Raw genomic sequence first — 21,381 nt, 5'->3', positions numbered from 1 at the left:
CACGGATCCTTGAGGGCAAAGCACCACCCATGGCATAAATTTGAGTCTGGAATGCACAAGATGATGATATTCAATATACAAGAACAAAGAGTGTGAGAATTCAGAGTCCTATGTGGACAGGTGAAAAGGGAAGTCACTCAGGCTCAGGGTATCTTTGATTCTTCCGTATTCTTCATCAATTAATTGCAAATTCTTATAAATACATCCCTTTCCCTCCATTTTTTTTTGATCCATTCTCTCCTTTTTATTCCCCCTGAAACTACTTTCCCTTCCATAAGGGCTCTTCCTGCTTCAATCTCTCTCTTCTCCAACTCATCTTTCTTTCTTTCTTTTAAAAAATCTTAATAGTATTTTTTTCCAGTTACATGTAAAGATAGTTTTCGACACTCGTTTTTCATAAAATTTTGAGTTCCAAATTTTTCTCCATCTCTCCCTTCCTTCCCCCCCCCAAGATGGCAAACAATCTTTTATATATATATATATATGTATATATATATATATATATGCACAATCACATTAAACACATTTCAACATTAGATGTTGTGAAAGAAGAATCAGAACAAAAGGGGAAAACCTCAAGAAATAAAAAAAAGTAAAAATAGTGTGGTCCAATCTGCATTCAGATTCTACAGTTCTTTTTCTGGATGGGGAGTTCTTTGAAATTGTCTTGTATCATTGTATTACTGAAAAGAGCCGAATCTATCACAGCTGATCGTCACACATGTTGCTGTTATATGTACAACATTCTCCTGGTTTTGCTCACTTCACTCAGCATCAGTCCACTTACGTCTTTCCAGGTTTTTCTGAAATCTTCCTGCTCATCATTTCTTACAGTAAATAGTATTCCATTTTATTCATATCCCACAACTTGTTCAGCCATTCCCCAAATGATGGGCATCCCCTCGATTTCTAATTCTTTGCTACCACAAAAAGAGCAGCTATAAATATTTTTGTACATGTAATTTTGTATCCTTAGGGAAAGAACAATCATTTCAGCTCCTTCCTGGCTCCTCTCTCTTATGCATATACTTGTTCTAAACTAAACACATAAATACACACATACACACACATAATGCAAATATAATGGGATTGGCCAACAAATATGGTCTTATAAAGTCTGCACAGAGTACATCAACTTGTTCAGGACACTTTCGTTTTTTGTTTTTTTTTTTGGTTTTTGTTTTTGTTTTTGTTTTTGGTGGGGCAATGGGGGTTAAGTGACTTGCCCAGGGTCACACAGCTATTAAGTGTCAAGTGTCTGAGACCAGATTTGAACTCAGGTCCTCCTGAATCCAGAGCCAGTACCTTATTCACTGCTCCACCTAGCTGCCCCCTCAGGACACTTTCAAAGAAACTTAATTGGCCTTGGCCTCTTGCTTTCTTTGTAGGACCTATACTCATGAACTGACTTCTTTGTTGATGGTGTTGGGTAAGAGATAGTACGATAAAGGGGAGAGGCCTTGGTCTGGGAGTCCTGCAACCTAGTCTAATGCCAAGCTTTACAGCTAGCCTATCACTGATGCCCTGAGAAGCAGGAAGTTGGAAGGCTACTATCTTTGGTGTTTCAAAAAGTCAGGAAAGGAAGTCTCCTGAACTCCCAGACCTTGGGTATCTCACTCTCTTGACCTTCTGAAACTCACAAAGATCACAACCCCCAACTTTCTTCACCTAATGCCACAGCAGGCAAAGAATTCAAACCTGTATTCCTAGGTCACAGGAGAGAGAGAGGGAGCCTAAAGGCCTCTCCTCTTATAGCATTTGTGCTAAAAATTATTTGTGGTAAAAATTAATATCGGAAGTTTTAGCTGAGTTGTTCGAGAGATTGTGCATGCTACTGAAGCAGCTTTTGAAGGACCTCCCCTTTTGGGAGGAAAACTCAAGAATGTGAGGAACACAAACTTAAAAGTGAAGGCAGGAACAGAAGTTGGCATTCTCTGGCTGTTAAACTTAACCGTGGCACCACAAGAGGAATTTGGAAACATGTGGTTGGTGTTCGGTTTTGGGTGTGCTGGTTCGTGGCCTGGCAGGCAGTTTGGGATTCGGTGAGTTTTATAAAGGAAAATAGACTAAGTTTAGATCTAAGGCCATTCATCTGTATTTCTACTTCCCTATTTCCCTAATTGGTATCACCTTTTGTTGTCTAATTAATTCCCAAGCAATAAAAACTAATCCCTCACAGATTAAAGCTCAGAGGCTCCTTTTTCTTATTGGTCTGGGAGATATATATAAAAGGGAAAAGTTAAAGGAGGAGTTTAATGCTCCGTATATCCAATTTTGAATCTCACACATTGTCTCTCACCCAATGCCATCAGTCAAGGAAGCAAACCAAGATTAGAACTCCAACTGAGAGACAATGAGGCCATCTGAGGCTTTTAAAAAAAAGGGCCCCTAGGGGCAGCTAGGTGGCGCAGTGGATAGAGTCCTGGCCCTGGAGTCAGGAGTACCTGAGTTCAAATCCAGCCTCAGACACTTAACACTTACTAGCTGTGTGACCCTGGGCAAGTCACTTAACCCCAATTGCCTCACTAAAAAAAAAAAAAAAAAAAGGGCCCCTGTTCCACAACTGCAGCCAATTAAATAAGCTACTGCCCCCCATGTAGTTAGCACATCACAATCAGTCACAGAATGTTTATGTATGCTCCACAGTATCTCCAAGTAACTTCCATCATATGTCATTGTGACTTTCTAGGCCCTTCCATGGTCAACTGTATCAGCTGAGGGAGCACACTGATGCATCCATATATGCTGATTTATAAGGACTATACTTGTTGAAGGAATGTTAAACTAGGGGAGTAAAGAGTGACAAAAGATAGAAACAAGATATTGTTTTTGTTTTTGTAATGCTTTAAAAAACCCTATTTGAGAAGATCTGGAAAATCAAAATCAATTGAAACTATCTAGAATTTAGGAATTGATTTTCTAAGATCCTATCAGCAGCATCCTTGAAAATATATAGGGTAGGGGGTAGCTAGGTGGCGCAGTGGATAAAGCACCAGCCCTGGATTCAGGAGGACCTGAGTTCAAATCCGACCTCAGACACTTGACACTTACTAGCTGTGTGACCCTGGGCAAGTCACTTAACCCCCATCGCCCCGCGCAAAAAAAAAAAAAAAAAGATAAAAAAGAAAATATATAGGGTATGGGGAAGCTAGGTGGTACAGTGGATAAAGCACGGGCCCTGGATTCAGGAGGACCTGAGTTCAAATTTGGCCTTAGACATTTGACACTTACTAGGTGTGTGATCCTGGGCAAGTTACTTAACCCCAATTACCTCACAAAAAAGAAAAAGAAAATATATAGGGTATAGTCCAGGCTTAGAAATATCTTACCAGTAAAGGTTGGTCGAGCTTCTGGTTTTTCATTCCAGCAGCGTACCATGAGGTTAATAATCTCCTCTGGACATTTTCCAGCAATGTCTTCCACATTTGGTCTGTCTCCCTTTCCAACACATGCTATTATCTGCCCTTCACAAATAGCATCTGAAAAGTAAAGACAGTTTTCATCAGTGCCTTTCTTCTTTCTCCAATTTCCTTTCATAAAATTGCTCTACAGTAAAAGGAAAATATGTAAACAAAGTTTTTACCTTTATCTGCACCAGGAATTGCTTTTTATTTCTATAGTGGATATAAATGTTAAGAGAGGCAGAAGAGACAAGTATCCCTTAGTTGGAAGGGACTTCATAGGTCATCTATTCAGGGGATGAGATCTCTGAAGGCTTCCAGCTCCCAGCTCCATTATTATCACTTGTCTTTCCTTCTAAGTCCTCAGAATTTAACTGGGAGTGATGGTTTGTGAGATGTCTATAACGCCAACATTTTATTTCACGTCCCAATCTTACTCAATTTTCAGGGGACTTTTTCATTTTCCTGGCTTACCAGTCAACTCCTAAACTTAAATCTTCCTTCTTGCTAACTTCAATATTTAGACTAATGACCCTTCTAACACCCTGTCTTCTTGAAATACATCAATTTCTTATGACCTCTATCTCCACTCTACTTTATTCACCCAATGGAGCAGTCATAACCTTAAACCTCACCATCATGTCATACTGCTCTATCTCCAAGATCTTGAACACTGATATTCTCTTCTCTAAAGACAACAGACTGTCTTCTTCTCAATTCACTTCTTCTAAAACTAGTCTTTACTTTCATTATGACCCCACCTCTCTTAAGTTCTCTTGGGCCACTCCCATAGTCATTCCTGTTCTAGTTTCACTTTCCTTCCCCTCCACAATCTTGATCCTATAGTTTTGTCATCTCAATCAACAATACATTTCCCGGGGCAGCTAGATGACACAGTGGATAGAGCACTGGCCCTGGATTCAGGAGTACCTGAGTTCAAATCTGACCTCAGACACTTAACACTTACTAGCTGTGTGACCCTGGGCAAGTCGCTTAACCCCAATTGCCTCACTAAAAAAATAAATAAATAAATAAACAAAGCAAAACAAAACAAAAACAATACATTTTCCTCTGTCCCAAAGTCCTTATCCTGGGTCCACTTTTAAAAACAAATAGGGATAGTCTCAGAAGGTATTGTTGAGATGCAGCTGTAGCTGCAGCTGATTTTGTGACAGGGTCAGCTTTGTTCAGCTCTCTGGTGTACTCTGTGGCTAATGCCTCAAGCAACTTTCTGAACAGCCTGATGCTGTCACTTTTTATGTATGTCACTTCCATACATAAATCCTTGAATCGGGATTACAAGGCAAAACAACCCAGGTAATCAGATCTTACAGACCCACACTGCTCTGCCACAATGAAGTTCCATCTAGCTCTTTCATCTTTCTTCCTGCCAACACTCAGATCTGTTGTCATAGTATAATGGTTATGTTAGAAATAAGCAGGGCGGCTAGATGGCGCAGTGGATAGAGCACTGGCCCTGGAGTCAGGAGGACCGGAGTTCAAATCCGGCCTCAGACACTTAACACTTACTAGCTGTGTGACCCTGGGCAAGTCACTTAACCCCAATTGCCTCATTAAAAAAAAAAAAAGAAAGAAAAAAGAAATAAGCAGCCCAGAGTCCTAGGCTGATCCTGTTTTATACGGTATCTATAGGCAGCCTCAGACTGAGAGAGAGGAAGATGCTTTTTTTTGTTTTGTTTTGTTTTGCTTTTTTAGTGAGGCAATTGGGGTTAAGTGACTTGCCCAGGGTCACACAGCTAGTAAGTGTTAAGTGTCTGAGGCCAGATTTGAACTCAGGTACTCCTGACTCCAGGGCCAGTGCTCTATCCATTGCGCCACCTAGCTGCCCCAAGATGCTTTTTTTTTTTAAGTGGATATTGGCAGTGGCTACTATCTTCTTGTTTTCACAGTTCATTTGCCGTACTTTTCTGGTTGTGGTAGCACCTTGCACCTTTGCCTTTTTGCTAATGTCTAATCAATATCACTCTTATTTGCCTTCTCTGCTCTCATTGACAAGTTTCCTGAACTCTATTAGTGTCAGGAACAAAACCGTGGGTTCACTTGGTTCATACCCCTTCAGGGCAGTCTTTCTATTCATCTGTGATTGATTCCCTTATCTCCAATTCATGTGCAAGTCAAGACATTACCCAGTGATGTCACTGGTCCTCTTTGAAAACAGAGATGAACAATCATATTTCCCACAGACATTGTTCTGAACCTTTTCATATCTCCTCAAACCTCCAATTATGCTTTGCCTTAACATATGACCTTGCTTTTTATTTTATTGATGAGCTCCCTCCCATGCACTCTTTCACACCTCTCTGACTTTACCCCTTCTGCCTTCCTTTCCTTCAGTCTTAGAGGATGAAGTGGCTCTCCTCTAGCCAAGGCGTATCTCTTCCTATTTATCCTTGATACTGTCCCCTCAAGTACTTTGTTCTGTCAGTCATTCCCTTCTCTAGATCTCCCTCTCTACTGCCTCCTTCTCTTCTGCCTATCTAAGTATTTTCTATTCTAAAAGACTCTTTCCTTAATCATCTACTACTGTTTCAAGCCACCATACTATTTTTTTCCTCCCCTTTCCAAGCAAACTCTAGAAAGAATAGTCCATACTCACTCATTCCTCATCACTCATTCACTTTTCAACCTTCTGTAATATGACTTTTATCCCCTATCACTCTACTGAAAGTGTTCTCAAAGATACTAGTGATCTCTTAATTACTTGCCTGGTGTCACACAGCTAGTAAATGTCTGAGGTTAGATTTGAATTCTGGGAGATGAATCTTCCTGACTCCAGCCCCAGCTCTCTATGCACTGAGCCATCTAACAGCCATGGAAAAACCATAACTATGCCTACATGGACCTTTGCTGACAAGGTGATGTCTCTTTTTTGTCTGTTGTCCAGATTTGCCATAGCTTTTTCCAAGGAGTGAGTGTTCTTTAATTTCATGGCTGTAGTTGCTGTCTACAATGATCTTTGAGCCTGAGGATAAAAAATCTGATGCTGCTTCCATTTCTCTTCCTTCTGTTTGCCAGGAAGTGATGGGACCAGTTGCTAAGATTTTAGGGTTGTTTTTTTTTTTTATGTTAAGCTTCAAACCATCTTTTACATTCTCCTCTTTCACCCTTATCTAGGGGCTTCTTAATTCTTCTACCTAGTAATATAGATGCGTGCATATGCATATATATATATGTATACATATATATGTATATCTTTACCTCCCAATTATATTGTAAGCTTTTCAAATCATGGAACCATCCCCATCCCATCTCCCACCACCAACATTACAAATTCATTGAAAAAATATTACGTGGGAGTCTGTGAAATAGTCATTGTGCCTCTATTCAGTCTTCCAGTAATGGTGAAATCTTTACTCCCTATGTTAAATATGCCTGCTAACCAACTCAGTGTTTTTCACTAGGGATGGGACATTGAGAGCAAGCTCAGCCAGTACAATCCAAAGAGGACAGGCTAGATTTAACCACAACTTTATTGTTTTCATATCTATTATGTGTGGGCTTTGGAGCAGCATGAGTCAAAAACCTAAACATAGATAGATATCTATGAGCATCCACCTGCATCCCAATGATGACTCAAAGGATAGAGACTCAAGCTCAAACACCACAGATGCCACAGGTACACCACACCTTCTTTTCACACTCTCACCACTGTGTCCAGACCAGTTCAATCCAAAAGCTCAATCATCCCCTTTCTACTATGTGATACCCTTAATGAGTCAATCTGAAGTTCCAAACTATCAATTTCCATTAACTTTACTATTTTCCTGCAATAGTAGGAACTTCTAATGGGAAGCTGTTCTGTGGTACACCAGTTTTCCCTTCTACCTCTCCTTTACCTAGACGGTAAATTCTTTGAGGGCAGGAACTATGTCTTATACAATTTGTTGTCCTTCAGAGACTAGCAAAGCAGTTTACTCAAACTGTATTAAATAAATACACGATTTCCCTTTTGTTGAGGACTTTAAAGAGCCCATCCGAGCTTTGGATGAAGTATTAGGATTTCTTATCACTCCTATGGATCTTTTATTTTTAGATCAAGTTTCCTTTAAATTGTAACTAATTTTCTAAAGACACATGGGTCTTAATTTCATGGGACAATTTCAGTTAATCATATGATGTTCTCCCACGTCTTACTTTCATATGGTTCCTTGTTCGCAAAAATTGCCCAGAGCACGATGGCAAAGCTGTACACATCCGACTTGTCGGTGGGCTTTGCATTGACATCGTTCAAGTGTTCTGGGGCCATGTACGACAGGGTGCCAGCGTTCACCTTAGCAGCGGAATTTCTTTTCCTCTGCCTGTTGTTTTCCTCAGTAGTCAGTTTGCTCCAGGTCTTGAAGGAGGCAACACCAAGATCTGCTATCTGTAAAAGGTGGCAAAACCAGAGATCAGACTACAGGCTACAAGTGAGGTAATCTTGGAAAGTGATCGCTCCTACTTCAAGTTTTCTTGTAATCTTTTGTTTGGCTATTTCTTTTGTTCCTACTACATTCTACCTAATATTTGGCCCACAAATGGATATGTTGTATCCCCTACTAGACTGTAAGCTCCTCAAGAACAGAGATTAGATCATTTTTCATCTCTGTATCTCCACTGCCTAGTATAATGCCTTGACCACAGTAGGGGATTAATAAAGGTTTTTTGAATTGGCTTAAAATGGAAGGCACTATGAAATCTTGCAGAAACCATTGGTTTTATCCAAGTCATTACAGACAAATATGGCATACATGATATAGGGGAAAGAGCACCAGATTTAGAGTCAGAAGTTGTTGTTTAGTTGTTTTTCAGTCATGTCTGACTATTTGTGACTGCATTTTGAGGGTTTCTTGGCAAAAAATACTGAAGTGGTTTGCCATTTCCTTCTCCAGCTCATTCTACAGATGAGGGAAGTGGGGCAAACAGGGTGAAGTGACTTGTCCAGGGTCACACAGCTAGGAAGTGCCTGAGGCTGGATTCGAACTCAGAATAGGAATTTCCCTGATTCTAGGCTGTGCATTCTATCTACTTCACCACCTAGCTACTTTGGTGTATGGGGTATTCAGGGAGCCCTCTGGTGTGAGGGCTAGCTGAGCCTTTTTCTGGGCTGCTCATCCACCTTTGGTGTCTACCTTCACCCAAGTCTCACCTGTGGCTCCAAGAACCTATAGTATGTGCAGTGGCCACAGCCTGGTAAACTGCCTCATTAGATGGGCTAAACCAGGTTAAGGGTAATTGACAGGCCTCAAACTTGTCAATGAGTTAGGAGGCTATCTACTCCAAACATGTGAAAACTGTCTCCAAAGGAATGGGTGGATGAGAAACAATTTTTTTTCCAATGGCCATGAAGATAGCTGAGGCAGGTGCTATGGAGAGCCTAGAACTTGGTAGGATATCGAAGACGCCATGGTCATCAATTGCATTCTTGGGCATTACCAGTCATCTTGACTGTTGTCCTGGCACTCAATTGCAATTTGTACAGCTCTGCCTCACTTAAATCCAATTCATGAGCAAGTCAAGATGTCACCCTGTGATGTCATTGGTCCTCTTTAAAAATAAAGGACAAGGGGCAGCTAGATGGTGCAGTGGTTAAAGCACCGGCCCTGGATTCAGGAGTACCTGAGTTCAAATCCGGCCTCAGACACTTGACACTTACTAGCTGTGTGACCATGGGCAAGTCACTTAACCCCCATTGCCTAAAAAAAAAAAAAAAAAAAAAAAGGACAAAGGGAGCAGCTAGGTGCTGCAGTTGTTAAAACACTGGCCTTGGATTCAGGAGGACCTGAGTTCAAATCCAGCCTCAGACACTTGACACAACTAGCTGTGTGACCCTGGGCAAGTCACTTGACCCTCAGTGCCCTGCCAAAAAATAAAAATAAAGGACAAACAACATGAATTTTTAAAAAAAAATGATAGCATTCAGATGAAGGTTCATGGTTTAGGTAAATTTTACTAGCAAAATTACCCGAAAAAAGTTCTAATTGCTTTACCTAAATAAAAGATGTTTGCCAATAATACATTAAGTTTTACATCATACATTTAGAGCTGGGAGGGATCTGGGAAGACATCTAGCCTCATCTTCTCATTTTAAATATAAAGAAATTGAGGCACAAAGAGATTAACTGACTTGCCTAAAGTCATACAGGTAGTAAGTGGCAGAGCTGGGATCTGAACCAAACTCCTTTGGCTCTGCCCTTAGATCTCTTTATCACTGTACCACACTGCTCCACTGATTTCTCAGAAATCTAACAATTCCTCTGGAAATGTCCCATGGAAATTTATTTCCTCCTTTTGGTTTGCTTTTATTTTAATTTTTATGAAAAATTCCAAAGGAGCTGTAAAAAAGCTAAAGGCAGTTTTTGATAGGATCAAAGAAGGGATCCAACCCCCCTCCCCCCAAAAAACCAAACCCCAACCGAAAAAAGGGATCCAAAAAAACACCAAAAAACAAAACAAAACAAAAAACCCCAAACCAACCTGGTAAAATTACTTATTTTTTCCTTTTGTGTTTATTCAATATCTATGAATATGAATATGAATAATTTCCTTTTCATTAGACCTCCTATTTTAGTAGCAAGCAGACAGTGACCTGGGGTAAGTGTGTGTGCGTGTGTGTGCTTGCACACACGCGCTTTATATTTTCCCCAAGTAATGCCCACTGGTCAATGCAAACTGCTCCACATACCCAGAAGTTTCATTCAGCAAGAGACACCCTGAGCAGAGAGGCGTGATACTACTTGTTGTGGAATCACTAGCCAGAACCTAAGGGAAGGAATGACCAGGAGGCAGGAAAGAAAATTCAGATATCAGACAAAACACACAAAAAAGGGAAGGGAGGAGACAAAGACAAAAAATGGACAAATGAGACTAAGTCAAAGGGAACAACTTTATCTCTGCTTGGGGGAATTCTGGTGTGAATAGAATAAGACTACTAAATGTTGCTCCTAACCTGGAATCGGTATAGGAAATAGGAGTGAACATTTCATCCTCCAACTCCACAATGTTGATCTTTTCCCCCTTTATTTTTACTATAACCAGCACTGGTAAAGGGCTGAGCTGGTTGTTACCCAACATCCTGTGTACTGGCATCATTCTGTGACACAGAGAAGACACAAGCAGATCAGAGTGGATGGAAGGCAGGCAGTATAGAGGGTGATCCCAGAACTCTGTGAGCGCCATCATCACCTTAACGTGAAAGTCGTCATCCACGAGGATGTTTTCCGGCTTTAGGTCTTTGTGAATGACACCTTCTCTGTGTAAGTAGCACATTCCTTCAATGACCTCTAGAATGATTCTTCCTTTCACAGACAAGGGGATACTAGTCTAAAACAAAAATGATAAGTTCTAATGAATAAAGGAACAAAAAGACAAGACAGGGTGATAACTGTCTCATGAATCAGCTCTTTGGAGAGCAGACTACTAAAAAATAAGGTCATATTTTAGCAGCATCCTGGAAATTTTAATTCTTTTTGCAACATTCTTATGACTATGGTAACAATAAAACATTTCTACTTTCCTTGAAAATTTTTTCTAAAGTTCAGGAGGTGACACAAACAAGACAATTTTATTACTACCATATTAAAATGACTATTTTTAAAAACCTACACATGGGTTTTATATATAATTTAAGGCATTTTGATGCTTCAACATCTTTTTGATGGTTTTTAATATAATCTTCTTATTCTTTATATATTGAAATTTTCATGTTTATTGAAAACTTTTAAAAGTTTCTCTATAGATTTTCAGGGCATATATATCACATTAATGTATTACTGGAAGTTAATGCTATGTCTAAGTTGTTTCATGGGAACAGCAACGGGCAAGAAATAGATTTAAACCTTTAAAATAATAATAAAAGTTGACATTTATATAATATGTTCTACATTAATGCATTGTTGGTGGAGCTGTGAACTGATCCAACCATTCTGGAGAGCAATTTGGAACTATGCCAAAGGGCTATGGGACTGTTCATACCCTTTGACCCAGTGGTACCACTGTTAGGTCTGTATCCCAAAGAGACCATAGAAAAGGGAAAAGGACCCACATGTACAAAAATAGTTATAGCAGCCCTCTTTGTGGTGGCAAAGAATTGGAAATTGAGGGAATGCCCATCAATAGGGGAATGGTTAAACAAGTTGTAGTATATGTAATGTAATGGAATACTATTGTGCTGTAAGAAACGATGAGCAGGAGGAGCTCAGAGAAACATTTAAGGACTTACATGAACTGATGCTGAATGAGAGGAGCATAACCAGGAGAACATTGTGCATAGTAGCAGCAACATTGTGTGATGAACAATGGGGATAGACTTGGCTCTTCTCAGCAGTGCAACGATCCAAAACAGTTTCAAAGAACTCATGATAGAAAATGTTCTCAACATCCAGAAAAAAGAACTATGAATTATGACTGCAGATTGAACCATACTGTTTCTACTTTTGGACTGTTTTTTTCTTTCTTTTTTGAAGTTTTCCCTTGTGCTCTGATTCTTCTTTCACAAGATGACTAATGTAGAAATATGTTTAATGTGATTGTACATATACAACCTATATCAGACTGCTTTCCATCTTGGGGAGGAGGGAGGGAAGGGAGGGTGAGAGAGAAAAAAAAATTGGAACTAAAAATCCTGTGAAAACAAATGTTGAAAACTATCCTTATATATAATTGGAAAATAATAAAATACTTTTTAAAAAAGAAAAAATATAGATAATATGTTCCACATGGCCTTATTTAAACCTCCCAATAACCTTGTGCAGTAGGGGCTACCATTATCTCATTTTACTGCTGAAGACACTAAAACTAAAAGAGATTATATCACCTTCTCATGGCCACCCAGCTAATAAGTATCAGACAGAACTTGGATCCAGATCCTCCCAATTTGAAGTTGAGTGTACTACACTATGCTACCCATAGGAAAAGTGCATATGTAGTGTAGAAGAGGTCTGATCTATAAAAGGAATTTACCATATAGGTATGATTATGGAGGTATGCAACTCTTTCCTTGACAAATATGTAAAAATTTTGAATTCCTTTTGGTGCATTCTTATAGTAACAGCAATGAAACATTTCTACTTCCTTGAAAAAGTTCTTTAAAGTTCATTCAAGTCACTGTTGTCCCTTTCAAAGCAGTTATTTTGGGAGGCTATACACGTACAGTATTCCACACTCCAAACATTATTGGAATTTCTATTTTGGGATGAGAGTCTGTTGCAAATTCTTTTGCCTATCCTTGTGTGTAGGGTGTCATTTGAAAATGGATTTGTTTTTTGGGGGAACAGCTAAAAGTCCTCCAGAGCTAATTTTAGTGAATGAGGTGGGTAATCAGTAACTTTTTTGTTTAATGTTTGTTTTTGTCAAAGGTGTAACCTTAAAGAAATGGGGCTGGCCTTCTTGTATAACTGCTAAAGTGGATCTGAAGGAATTCTGAAAGCAGAGTTCTAAAGCAGTGTTGGAAGGGGGCAATATCAATGAAACAAGTTAGTGTAGAACCCCCCTCTTCCCAAAGTGATGACTTTGGAGGACAACACTCATCAGTTACTAAGTCTTGGCAGTTCCACTTCTATATCTCTTGGATATATCTGCCCCTCTTTCATCTCACTGCTATCAACCAGGTGCAGACAATGATTTCCACATAGTATTGGAATAGCATCCAAATAAGACATGCTATTTCCACTTCTCCCTTCTCCTATTCCCATATCCTATTATATCCTTTACACAACTTCCAAAATAATGGAAAATATCTAGTCTTGTCACTCTTTGACCAAAAACCATCTTCAATAGTTTCTTTTTTTTTGTATGGAATAAAGTTCCAGCTCCTTTGGTTGGTATTTAAGGTCCTATCTGCACCAACCCATTCAGATTTCTCTCATACTTCCCCTTCCCACACTATGAGTTGGGCCCAAATACATTCTTTCCCCCAAAATACACACTGCATTTCCACTGTACCTCAGTTTACACTGTTTCCTAGTCTTGAAATGTCTCTCCCTTATGTACCTCTCAACTGAATTTCTACATATCTTTTAATGTCCACCTCAAAGGCCATCTCCTCTATGAAGATTCCTGATTGCCCTCTCCTCTGTTAGTAATGACCATCTCTTGGATCTCACTTTATTTTACACCTCAAAAATGTGTGTATCATGCATTATTGGGTATTATAGTTATCTGGATATGTCTTATCTCCTTTCTAGACTGTCAGTTCCATGAGGGATGGAACCATGTCAGCTAAACTCTGTCACTCCTCCAGCACCTGAGATAGTACTATACACACAGTGAGTGTTTTCTAAATGGTGCTTGAATTGAAATATTTGCTAAAAGTCAATCTAGTTTCTTTATGGTTACATTTCCTGCACCATACATACCAATATATACCAATTTTCAAAGAATTATATGTGATATTCTTATTCAACTTTAAGGAATGTATAAGTTAGGGGGAAAAGATAGACAAAAACATTAAAAATAATTTAAAAACATAAACCAGAGAGGGCTAATAATGACTTAGATTTGTCAACTCTTTACCTATACTGCTCTCATCCAATTAGGTTTCCAGGAACAAGTTAGGTTGTATACTTGGAATAAAAGCAGTGGTCTTCACTTGATTTATGGCATGACACTTATCATGCTACTATGTATTTTACCCAGTTCATCTACAATTCATCACCATAAGGTTAGCCAACAGACAACGAAATGTTTGGCCATGGTATCCCATAAGATATTAAGGTGGGTTTATTTACTCTATGGAGAGAAAACCAACACTAAGAAATAATAGTTCAAAGAATCAGAGTATGGGTTTCCATTATTAATAGATGAACAAATATTTACTGAGCCCTTATTTTGTGTAGGGCCTTGTACGTAGAGAGACACTGTGCGTCTGGTTAGGCAGGTAGACATATGTCCATTAAAAAAACAACAGATAACACAATTTAGTACCAAATGAATAATATGGGTAATACATGATATGGAAGTTTCAAAGAGAGAAAGATCAGATGTCTGGGACTGTCAGAAAAGGTTCCAGGGGGGTTTCCATATGTGAATCCTCAATATTTGTATTTTTAAAAGGCACTTATAGCTCTAAAATCTTTATTGTTAAGGGGGAGGTACAAACTTAAGAAATTTCTAAGTGAACCAGTATCCAAAAAGACATCAGAAGGACCATAATGGAAAATCAGCTACAAAAGCTCAACCACAATGTCTACGAAGTGTGTGGCAAGAAGCTCTTTACTTACTGTCTTCAGCACCTTCATTAGATTCCCCTTTTCCATATACTCCATTACAAGAGAGTAATTTCCATCTTCTAAAATAAAGCCTAGGAATTTCACTACCCGATTATGCTTCAGTTTGTGCATGATCTTCCCTTCTTCAAGGAGAGCAACATTATACCTGTTGGAAGGGAACATGCCGATAAAAGTAAGTGCTAGGTTAGTGTCCCAGAACAGCACCCCACCATCCACGGGAACTTGATATTGTTCTAGGCAAAGTGGCAAAGAAAACATCTTCTGTAACCACTGTGGAAAAAGAAAAGATACTGTTATTCCTTTGGGTTAAACAATTCTTCTCCTGTGGCTCCTATAAATAAGATAAGGAATATTAAAAAGGAGAGAATATTAACACATCATATATTAACTTATTTGAGGGACTGTATCAAATCCCAAAATAAAACCTTACTAACACACATACACAACTCCTGTGAACCTTTCCTGTTAGACCAGGGTTTCCTAATCTAAGGTCTATGGATCCCAGGGGTCTGTGCATAGCTTTCAAGAGGTTCATGAACTTGAATGGGAAAAAATACATCTTTATTTTCACTAGTCTCTAACTAAAATTGGGTATTTCCTTCAATTACAATTTAAAAAATATTCCAAAAAAGAAATCAGGCTAGATGCTGGATTTCCTAGACTTCCAAAGGGGTCAGTGACACAAGAATGGTTCAGAAGCCCTGTGTTAGACCGTCAAACCTCTTGTCGATAAATTCAAAAGAAGGAATTACTCCTCCAGAGGGGTGTTTTTGGTACTTTAAGAGAGAGTTTTCTTGCACCCCTTGACTACACTTCACTGATTCTCAAGTTCAAGGCTGGTCCTTGGCAAAATCGTGAAAAGTGAGTGGCTTTTCTTTAATAACCACCACTTCCTCTTCTCCCCTTTCCTTCCTTGATTTACATCTCCTCTGTCTCAGTGCTTCTGTAGGCCTTGCTATTAGACAGTAAATCCTCTTGTCAATGAGTTCACATTATGATGTTATTCCTGGGGCAGCTAGGTGGTGCAGTGAATAGAGCACCAGCCCTGGATTCAGGGGGACCTGAGTTCAAATCTGGCCTCAGACACTTGACACTTACTAGCTGTGTGACCCTGGGCCAGTCAATTAACCCCAATTGCCTCAAAAAAAAAAAAAAAAGATGTTATTTCTCATTTCTCCAAAAGTTGCCTGCAATTTTAAAAGAGACTCACAGGAGAACTGTTGAACCAAAAGGAAAGAATCTGTAATGGAGAAATTTCAGGCAACGTTAACTAGCTAGTAAGGAGACACATTTGAAGAGAAAAATTTTCCAAGTGTCTTCCAATCACACTACATAGGAAACTGGCTGCTCTAGCTATAGGAAAGGCTGGCCCTGCATATATTTGTCTATCTTATGAATATTCTTCTACCTTCTGCTATCTTCCAACAAAACTTCATTTATGAATGAGATATGAGGCAGAGAAGAAGAGAATCTATGCATGAACTCTTTTGGGAGACCTTATCATGGCCCAATATGAGTCACCTGAACTCCTATCTGTCTGAGGCTGGATTTGGACTCAGGTCCTCTTGAATCCAAGGCCAGTGCTTTATCCACTGCGCCACCTTGCTGCCCCAAACCACTTTCTCTAATATGGTAACTATGCTCTATGCACAGTAGGACTTGACAGTATCTCTTGACCTCTCTGCACCTGGTTCCTCATCTGTAAAATGAGGGGGTTAGATTAGATAGCCTCTGAGGTCCCATTCAGCTCCAAATCTGTGATCCTATCATGTAGGCAGGCAGCTAGGCAGCCCAGTGGATAGAGTTTGGGGCCTGGAGTCAGGAGGTGCTGAGTTCAAATCTGGCCTCAGACACTTCCTTGAGCTGAAATCTTCCTCCCTTCTATCTACTGGTCTATCTGTCCCTAAGGCTCATTTCCTTATTCTTCTTTCTCACCATGACTTGCCATCTCACCACTCTCAAACAACCCTGCTGTAGCTGTATTCACTTTCCTTCCCAATAGTGACCCCTTAGTGAACCAGTTCAACTCTTCATTCCCCTATATTCCTGAATACCTTATCTCTTGTCCTATCACCCATGACTCATGTGTGACCAAATCCCAAACTCCTACTAACCATTTCCTCCACTCCTATTCATGGGCTGTTGAACAGAGATAGACTCTTGAAAATTGTGTAGATCTCCTACAAATTTATTTTATCTAATTTCAATTAGAGATCACTGCTACAAGGCAATCTTTTAATCCCTGCATACTTGATTCTCCATCTGACTCTCCACAACTAAGTGATCCACAGGCACATGAAATTCAATATACCCCTACCAAAATTCATTACCTTCCTCTTTCAATCTACCCCTTTTCAATCTTCTCTATGTTAAAGGCACCACTATAGTTCTAGTTCCTCACATGTATAACCTTGAGTATTCACTCTCACTCATTCCCCATATACCATCAGTTGCTAAGTCTTGTCAATTCTTTCTCCACATTTTTAGCATCTGTACCATGCACACACATGGCTACCTAATTTAAGGCCCTTATCACCTGTAGCCTGTAGCACACAATAGCCTCTTAAGTGGATTACTGATTTCAATCACCTCTCCAATGAATCCTTGACACAGCTGGCAAAATAGTCTTTCTAAAGCATAGGTTCACATGTCACTCCCCTGCTCAAGAACATTCTCTGCCTCCCTATTGCTACTTCTTCTTCTTCTTCTTTTTGAGGGGCAATGAGGGTTAAGTGACTTGCTCAGGGTCACAGAGCTAGTAAATGTCAAACCCTATTGGCTTCTTCAAAAAAATTGAATATTCTTCATAATCTCATTCCAAATTCCCTCTTCAGGTTTAATTAATGTTACTCCACTTTGTGGACTTTACATTTCAAAATGGTCTATCTATAGTACCCCAAATTCAATATCTCATCTTCCATCTCCATAGCTTTGAAGAAGCTGTTCCTCATTTCTTGAATGAACCTTTCTCACCACTGACTCTTAGAATTCTTGGCCTTTTTTAAGGCTTAGCTCATAAGATGCTACTTATGGAGTCTTTGCTGATTTCCCCTGGTATTCTTTCTCACTAAAAGATCTCAAATATACTGATCTATTTCCAAATTTTATCCCTCTAGCAAAAGGTAAGCTTCTCAAGAGCAGGGACAATTTTAAATTATGTCTTTGTAGGAACCTAATGTGTGCTTTTCTCTTCTCAAGCTTCTCACCATGTTCCCTACCTCCACTCTCTCAGCTAAGGACTTTTCTTCATACCTCACAAAAAAAATGAAGTCATTCACCTCATGCTCCTTCTCCCCTTCTCATCTCACATCTTCCTAACATCATCCCCCACTATCTCTTTTTCACTCCAATCTCTAATGAAGAAGCTGCCCTTCTTATCAAGGCCAGTCCTTCTATATGTGCCCTTGATTCTATTCCTTCCTGTCTTCTTTAGTAGATTGTCCCAATTATCATTCCCTCTCTTTAATTTTCAACTACTCTCTAGGTGATGGCTCCTTCCCTTCTGCCAACAAACAAAACCCATGTCTCCTCAGTCTTTATGTAGTGTCCAGTCCCTCCTCTCCTTCTCAGCTAAACTCCTTGAGAAATTCATGTGGACATGATCCCATTGCTTCCCCTCCTGTCACTTTTTCCTAATCTCTTTGCAATCCAGTTTCTGACCTCATTATAATTCAACTGAAATGCCAAGGTTGCCAGTGATTCCTTAATTGCCAGATCAATGGTCTTTTGTCAGCCCTCATTTTTTTATCTCTCTCCTGAATGTGACACTGTTGACCACTTTCTCCTTCTAGATGCATTTGTTTCTTTACTACCTGTTTAGATCCTTCTCAGCCTCCTTTACTGGATCTTCATCTATGTCACTCCCAATAACTGTAGCTATCCCCAATACTCTGTCCTGTCTCCTCCTCCTCCTTCTTCTCTTCTCTTCCTCTCCTCCTCCTTCTTCTTCTCTCTCTCTTTCTCTCTCTCCCCCTTCCCTCTCTCTTTGTCATTTGGTGATGTCATCAGCTCCCATTAGTTCAATTATCTCTATGCAGATGACTACCAGATTTATATCTCTATCCCTATGTCCTGTACGCATCACAAACTCAATATATCCCCAAGAGATCTAATTATGTCTTCTCTTTCCTCCAAGCCCACCTATATTCTGAACTTCCCTAATACTGCCATGTATTCCTTTGTCCTTCCTGTTACCCAGGTCCATTACCACAGTGTTGTCCTCAAATGGTCACTCTCCTTCACCCCATGTATCTAGTCAGTTACCAGATCCTGCCATCTCTATGTCTATAGACTACTCTTGAAATTGTTCCCTTCTCTTCACTTATACTACTGGTCCTCATCACCTCTACAGCCTCTTCATTGGCCTCCCTACCTCAAGTCTCCTCCTGCTATAATGTATCCCCCACATAGTTGTCAGGGCGATTTTCCTAAAGCATAGGTCTGACCATGTAACCCTTACCCCCACGTGCAAGTCAAAACACTACCCTGTGATGTCTTTGGTTCTCTTCCAAAACAAAGGATGAACAACAACAAGAGCCGGCGACTTTCTGCTGCTTCTGGGCTCAAATATCAGTGAATCATTCAAAAAGCATTTACTAAGTACCTGTTATGTGTCAGACAAATTATAAGGCTTTGGAAGCTCTGGCTTCTTCCCATCTTCTCTGCTTTCTTAAATACGAGACCCATCCTTGCATGCTGCAGTCTAGCCATACTGGCCTACGTGCTGTTCCTCATATGAAATGCTCCATCTACCCGTCTCTGTGTCTTTGTCGTGCTGTTCTCATGCCTGGAATGTTCTCTCTCTTCATCTCTGATTCTTAGAATCCCTGGCTTCCTTTGAGGCTCAGACTCAAAGCACTATATTCTTCAAGAGACCTTTCTCAAACTCAACAGCCATGGTGCCTTTTCTTCTAAGGTTACCTTGTGTTTACTTTATATATATCACATATACACATATAGAGACACATATACTTTGCGTATATACACACACATACACACATATATTCATGCATATACATACACACACATACACATATATGTATATATATATATGCAAACACGCATGCACATATTGTCTTCCTTATGTAAGCTCCTTGAAGGCAAGGACTGTTTTTCTTTGTATACCTAGAACTTAATACAATGCCTGGCATATAGTAGGTTTTTATTAAATGCTTACTGTTTGATGGATTGTTGGACTGGATGGAGTAATACTCCTAAGGACTAATAAAAATTCTTCATTTAAGGTGCAGATATTAAAGAGATATCAGCCTGTCAATTCTGGATTGTCAGGGCCTGACATATATTAATTATTAATTCCTTTCATTTAGAATTCTAATGGAAGAAATTTGGCTCAGAAGAGCTAGCCTTTTGAGATTGTGAAGATGTTAAAGGAGGAACCCAAGAAGCAGTGTGGCATACTGGCAAAGAGTATGGGCAGCTAGGTAGAACAGTGGATAAAGCACCAGCCCTGGATTCAGGAGGACTTGAGTTCAAATCCAGCCTGAGACACTTGACACTTACTAGCTGTGTGACCCTGGGCAAGTAACTTAACCCTCATTGCCCTGCAAAAAAAAAAAAAAAAAGAGTTTGGGCTTGGAGTCGGGAGATTTGGTTTTGAGGTCTGGTTCTGTCACTTCCTAGTATGTGTAATCTTGGTAGAGTCATATAGCCTTAGGTTACTCATCAATAAAATGGGGGAACGTTATTATATATACACTACCTACTTAACAGAGTTGTAAGGTTCAAATATTTACAAAAGGATTTTGAAAAACTTTAAACAGTATAGGAATATTGGGTATACTTTATTGGGGGAAAGAAAGGAAAAGGAAAAGGAAGGGCAGCTGGGTGGTGCAGTGGATAAAGCATTGGCCCTGGATTCAGGAGGACCTGAATTCAAATCTGGCCTCAGACACTTGACACTTACTAGCTGTGTGACCCTGGGCAAGTCACTTAACCCTCACTGCCCCACAAAAATAAACTAACAAACAAACAAACAACTAAATAAAAAAAGAAAAGGAAAGGAAAAAGAAAAAAAGTGTCTTTAAAGAAAATAGCTCTGTTGATACCAGAAATATTATTGGAAGCCACAGGTGACTTTACCAATAGATAACATGGATGCCACAGGGGTGGCTATATGGCACAGAGTGCTGGCCTCAGTTCATATCTGTCCTTAGACACTTGCTAGCTGTGTGATCTTGGACAAGATGCCTGTTTGCCTCAGTTCCTCATTTGTAAAATGAACTGGAGAAGGAAATGGCAAACCACTCTAGTAACTTTGCCAAGAAAATTCCAATTGGGATCCTAAAGACTTGGACACAACTGAACAACAACAATGACATAGGTACATCTATATGTATACATAGTGTAGATAGCAAGATTAGCAGGACTATATCCTGACTCTGGCTAGGCTTGGCCATGATGTTTGGCTTATAGTCCTACTCTAATAACATCTGAGTAGATTCCTCAAGTCCCCCATAGCATGAATGCAATAGGTGCAATAAAGCATATGAATACAGGCTATGGAAATATTAGAAAACTCCTCCATCCTCAGTCATTCTTGAAGAAGTTGGCTTACCATCTATAGTATTAGGTTTCTTAATGCCAGTCATGTTACAAAGATGCTTGTCAAGGTACTGCCTGTGAGAAACAGTGTGATATATAAAAAAAAGTGGTATGTACTAAGAGTCAGAAGACTTGGGTGGTCTAGTCTCACATCTTCTACTTAATAGCTATGTGACCATGGGCAAGTAACTTCC

General features: G+C 39.6%; 1 protein-coding gene across 1 annotated transcript in view; it reads right to left on the bottom strand.

Moving 5' to 3' along the window:
* RIPK1 (receptor interacting serine/threonine kinase 1) overlaps nucleotides 1-21,381 on the bottom strand; it is a 54,274-nt gene that overhangs the window by 13,963 nt on the left and 18,930 nt on the right. The window contains exons 7-10 of the mRNA XM_043962573.1: nucleotides 14,618-14,771; nucleotides 10,584-10,721; nucleotides 7,557-7,785; nucleotides 3,330-3,479 (exon numbers count right to left, since the gene is read on the bottom strand). Coding sequence (XP_043818508.1) covers nucleotides 3,330-3,479; nucleotides 7,557-7,785; nucleotides 10,584-10,721; nucleotides 14,618-14,771 — 671 coding nt within the window. The remainder of the gene's footprint in view (nucleotides 1-3,329; nucleotides 3,480-7,556; nucleotides 7,786-10,583; nucleotides 10,722-14,617; nucleotides 14,772-21,381) is intronic.

The sequence above is a fragment of the Dromiciops gliroides genome, chromosome 1, assembly GCF_019393635.1.
Source record: "Dromiciops gliroides isolate mDroGli1 chromosome 1, mDroGli1.pri, whole genome shotgun sequence".
NCBI lineage: Eukaryota > Metazoa > Chordata > Mammalia > Microbiotheria > Microbiotheriidae > Dromiciops > Dromiciops gliroides.
This window is presented reverse-complemented; position numbering and strand designations above follow the sequence as displayed.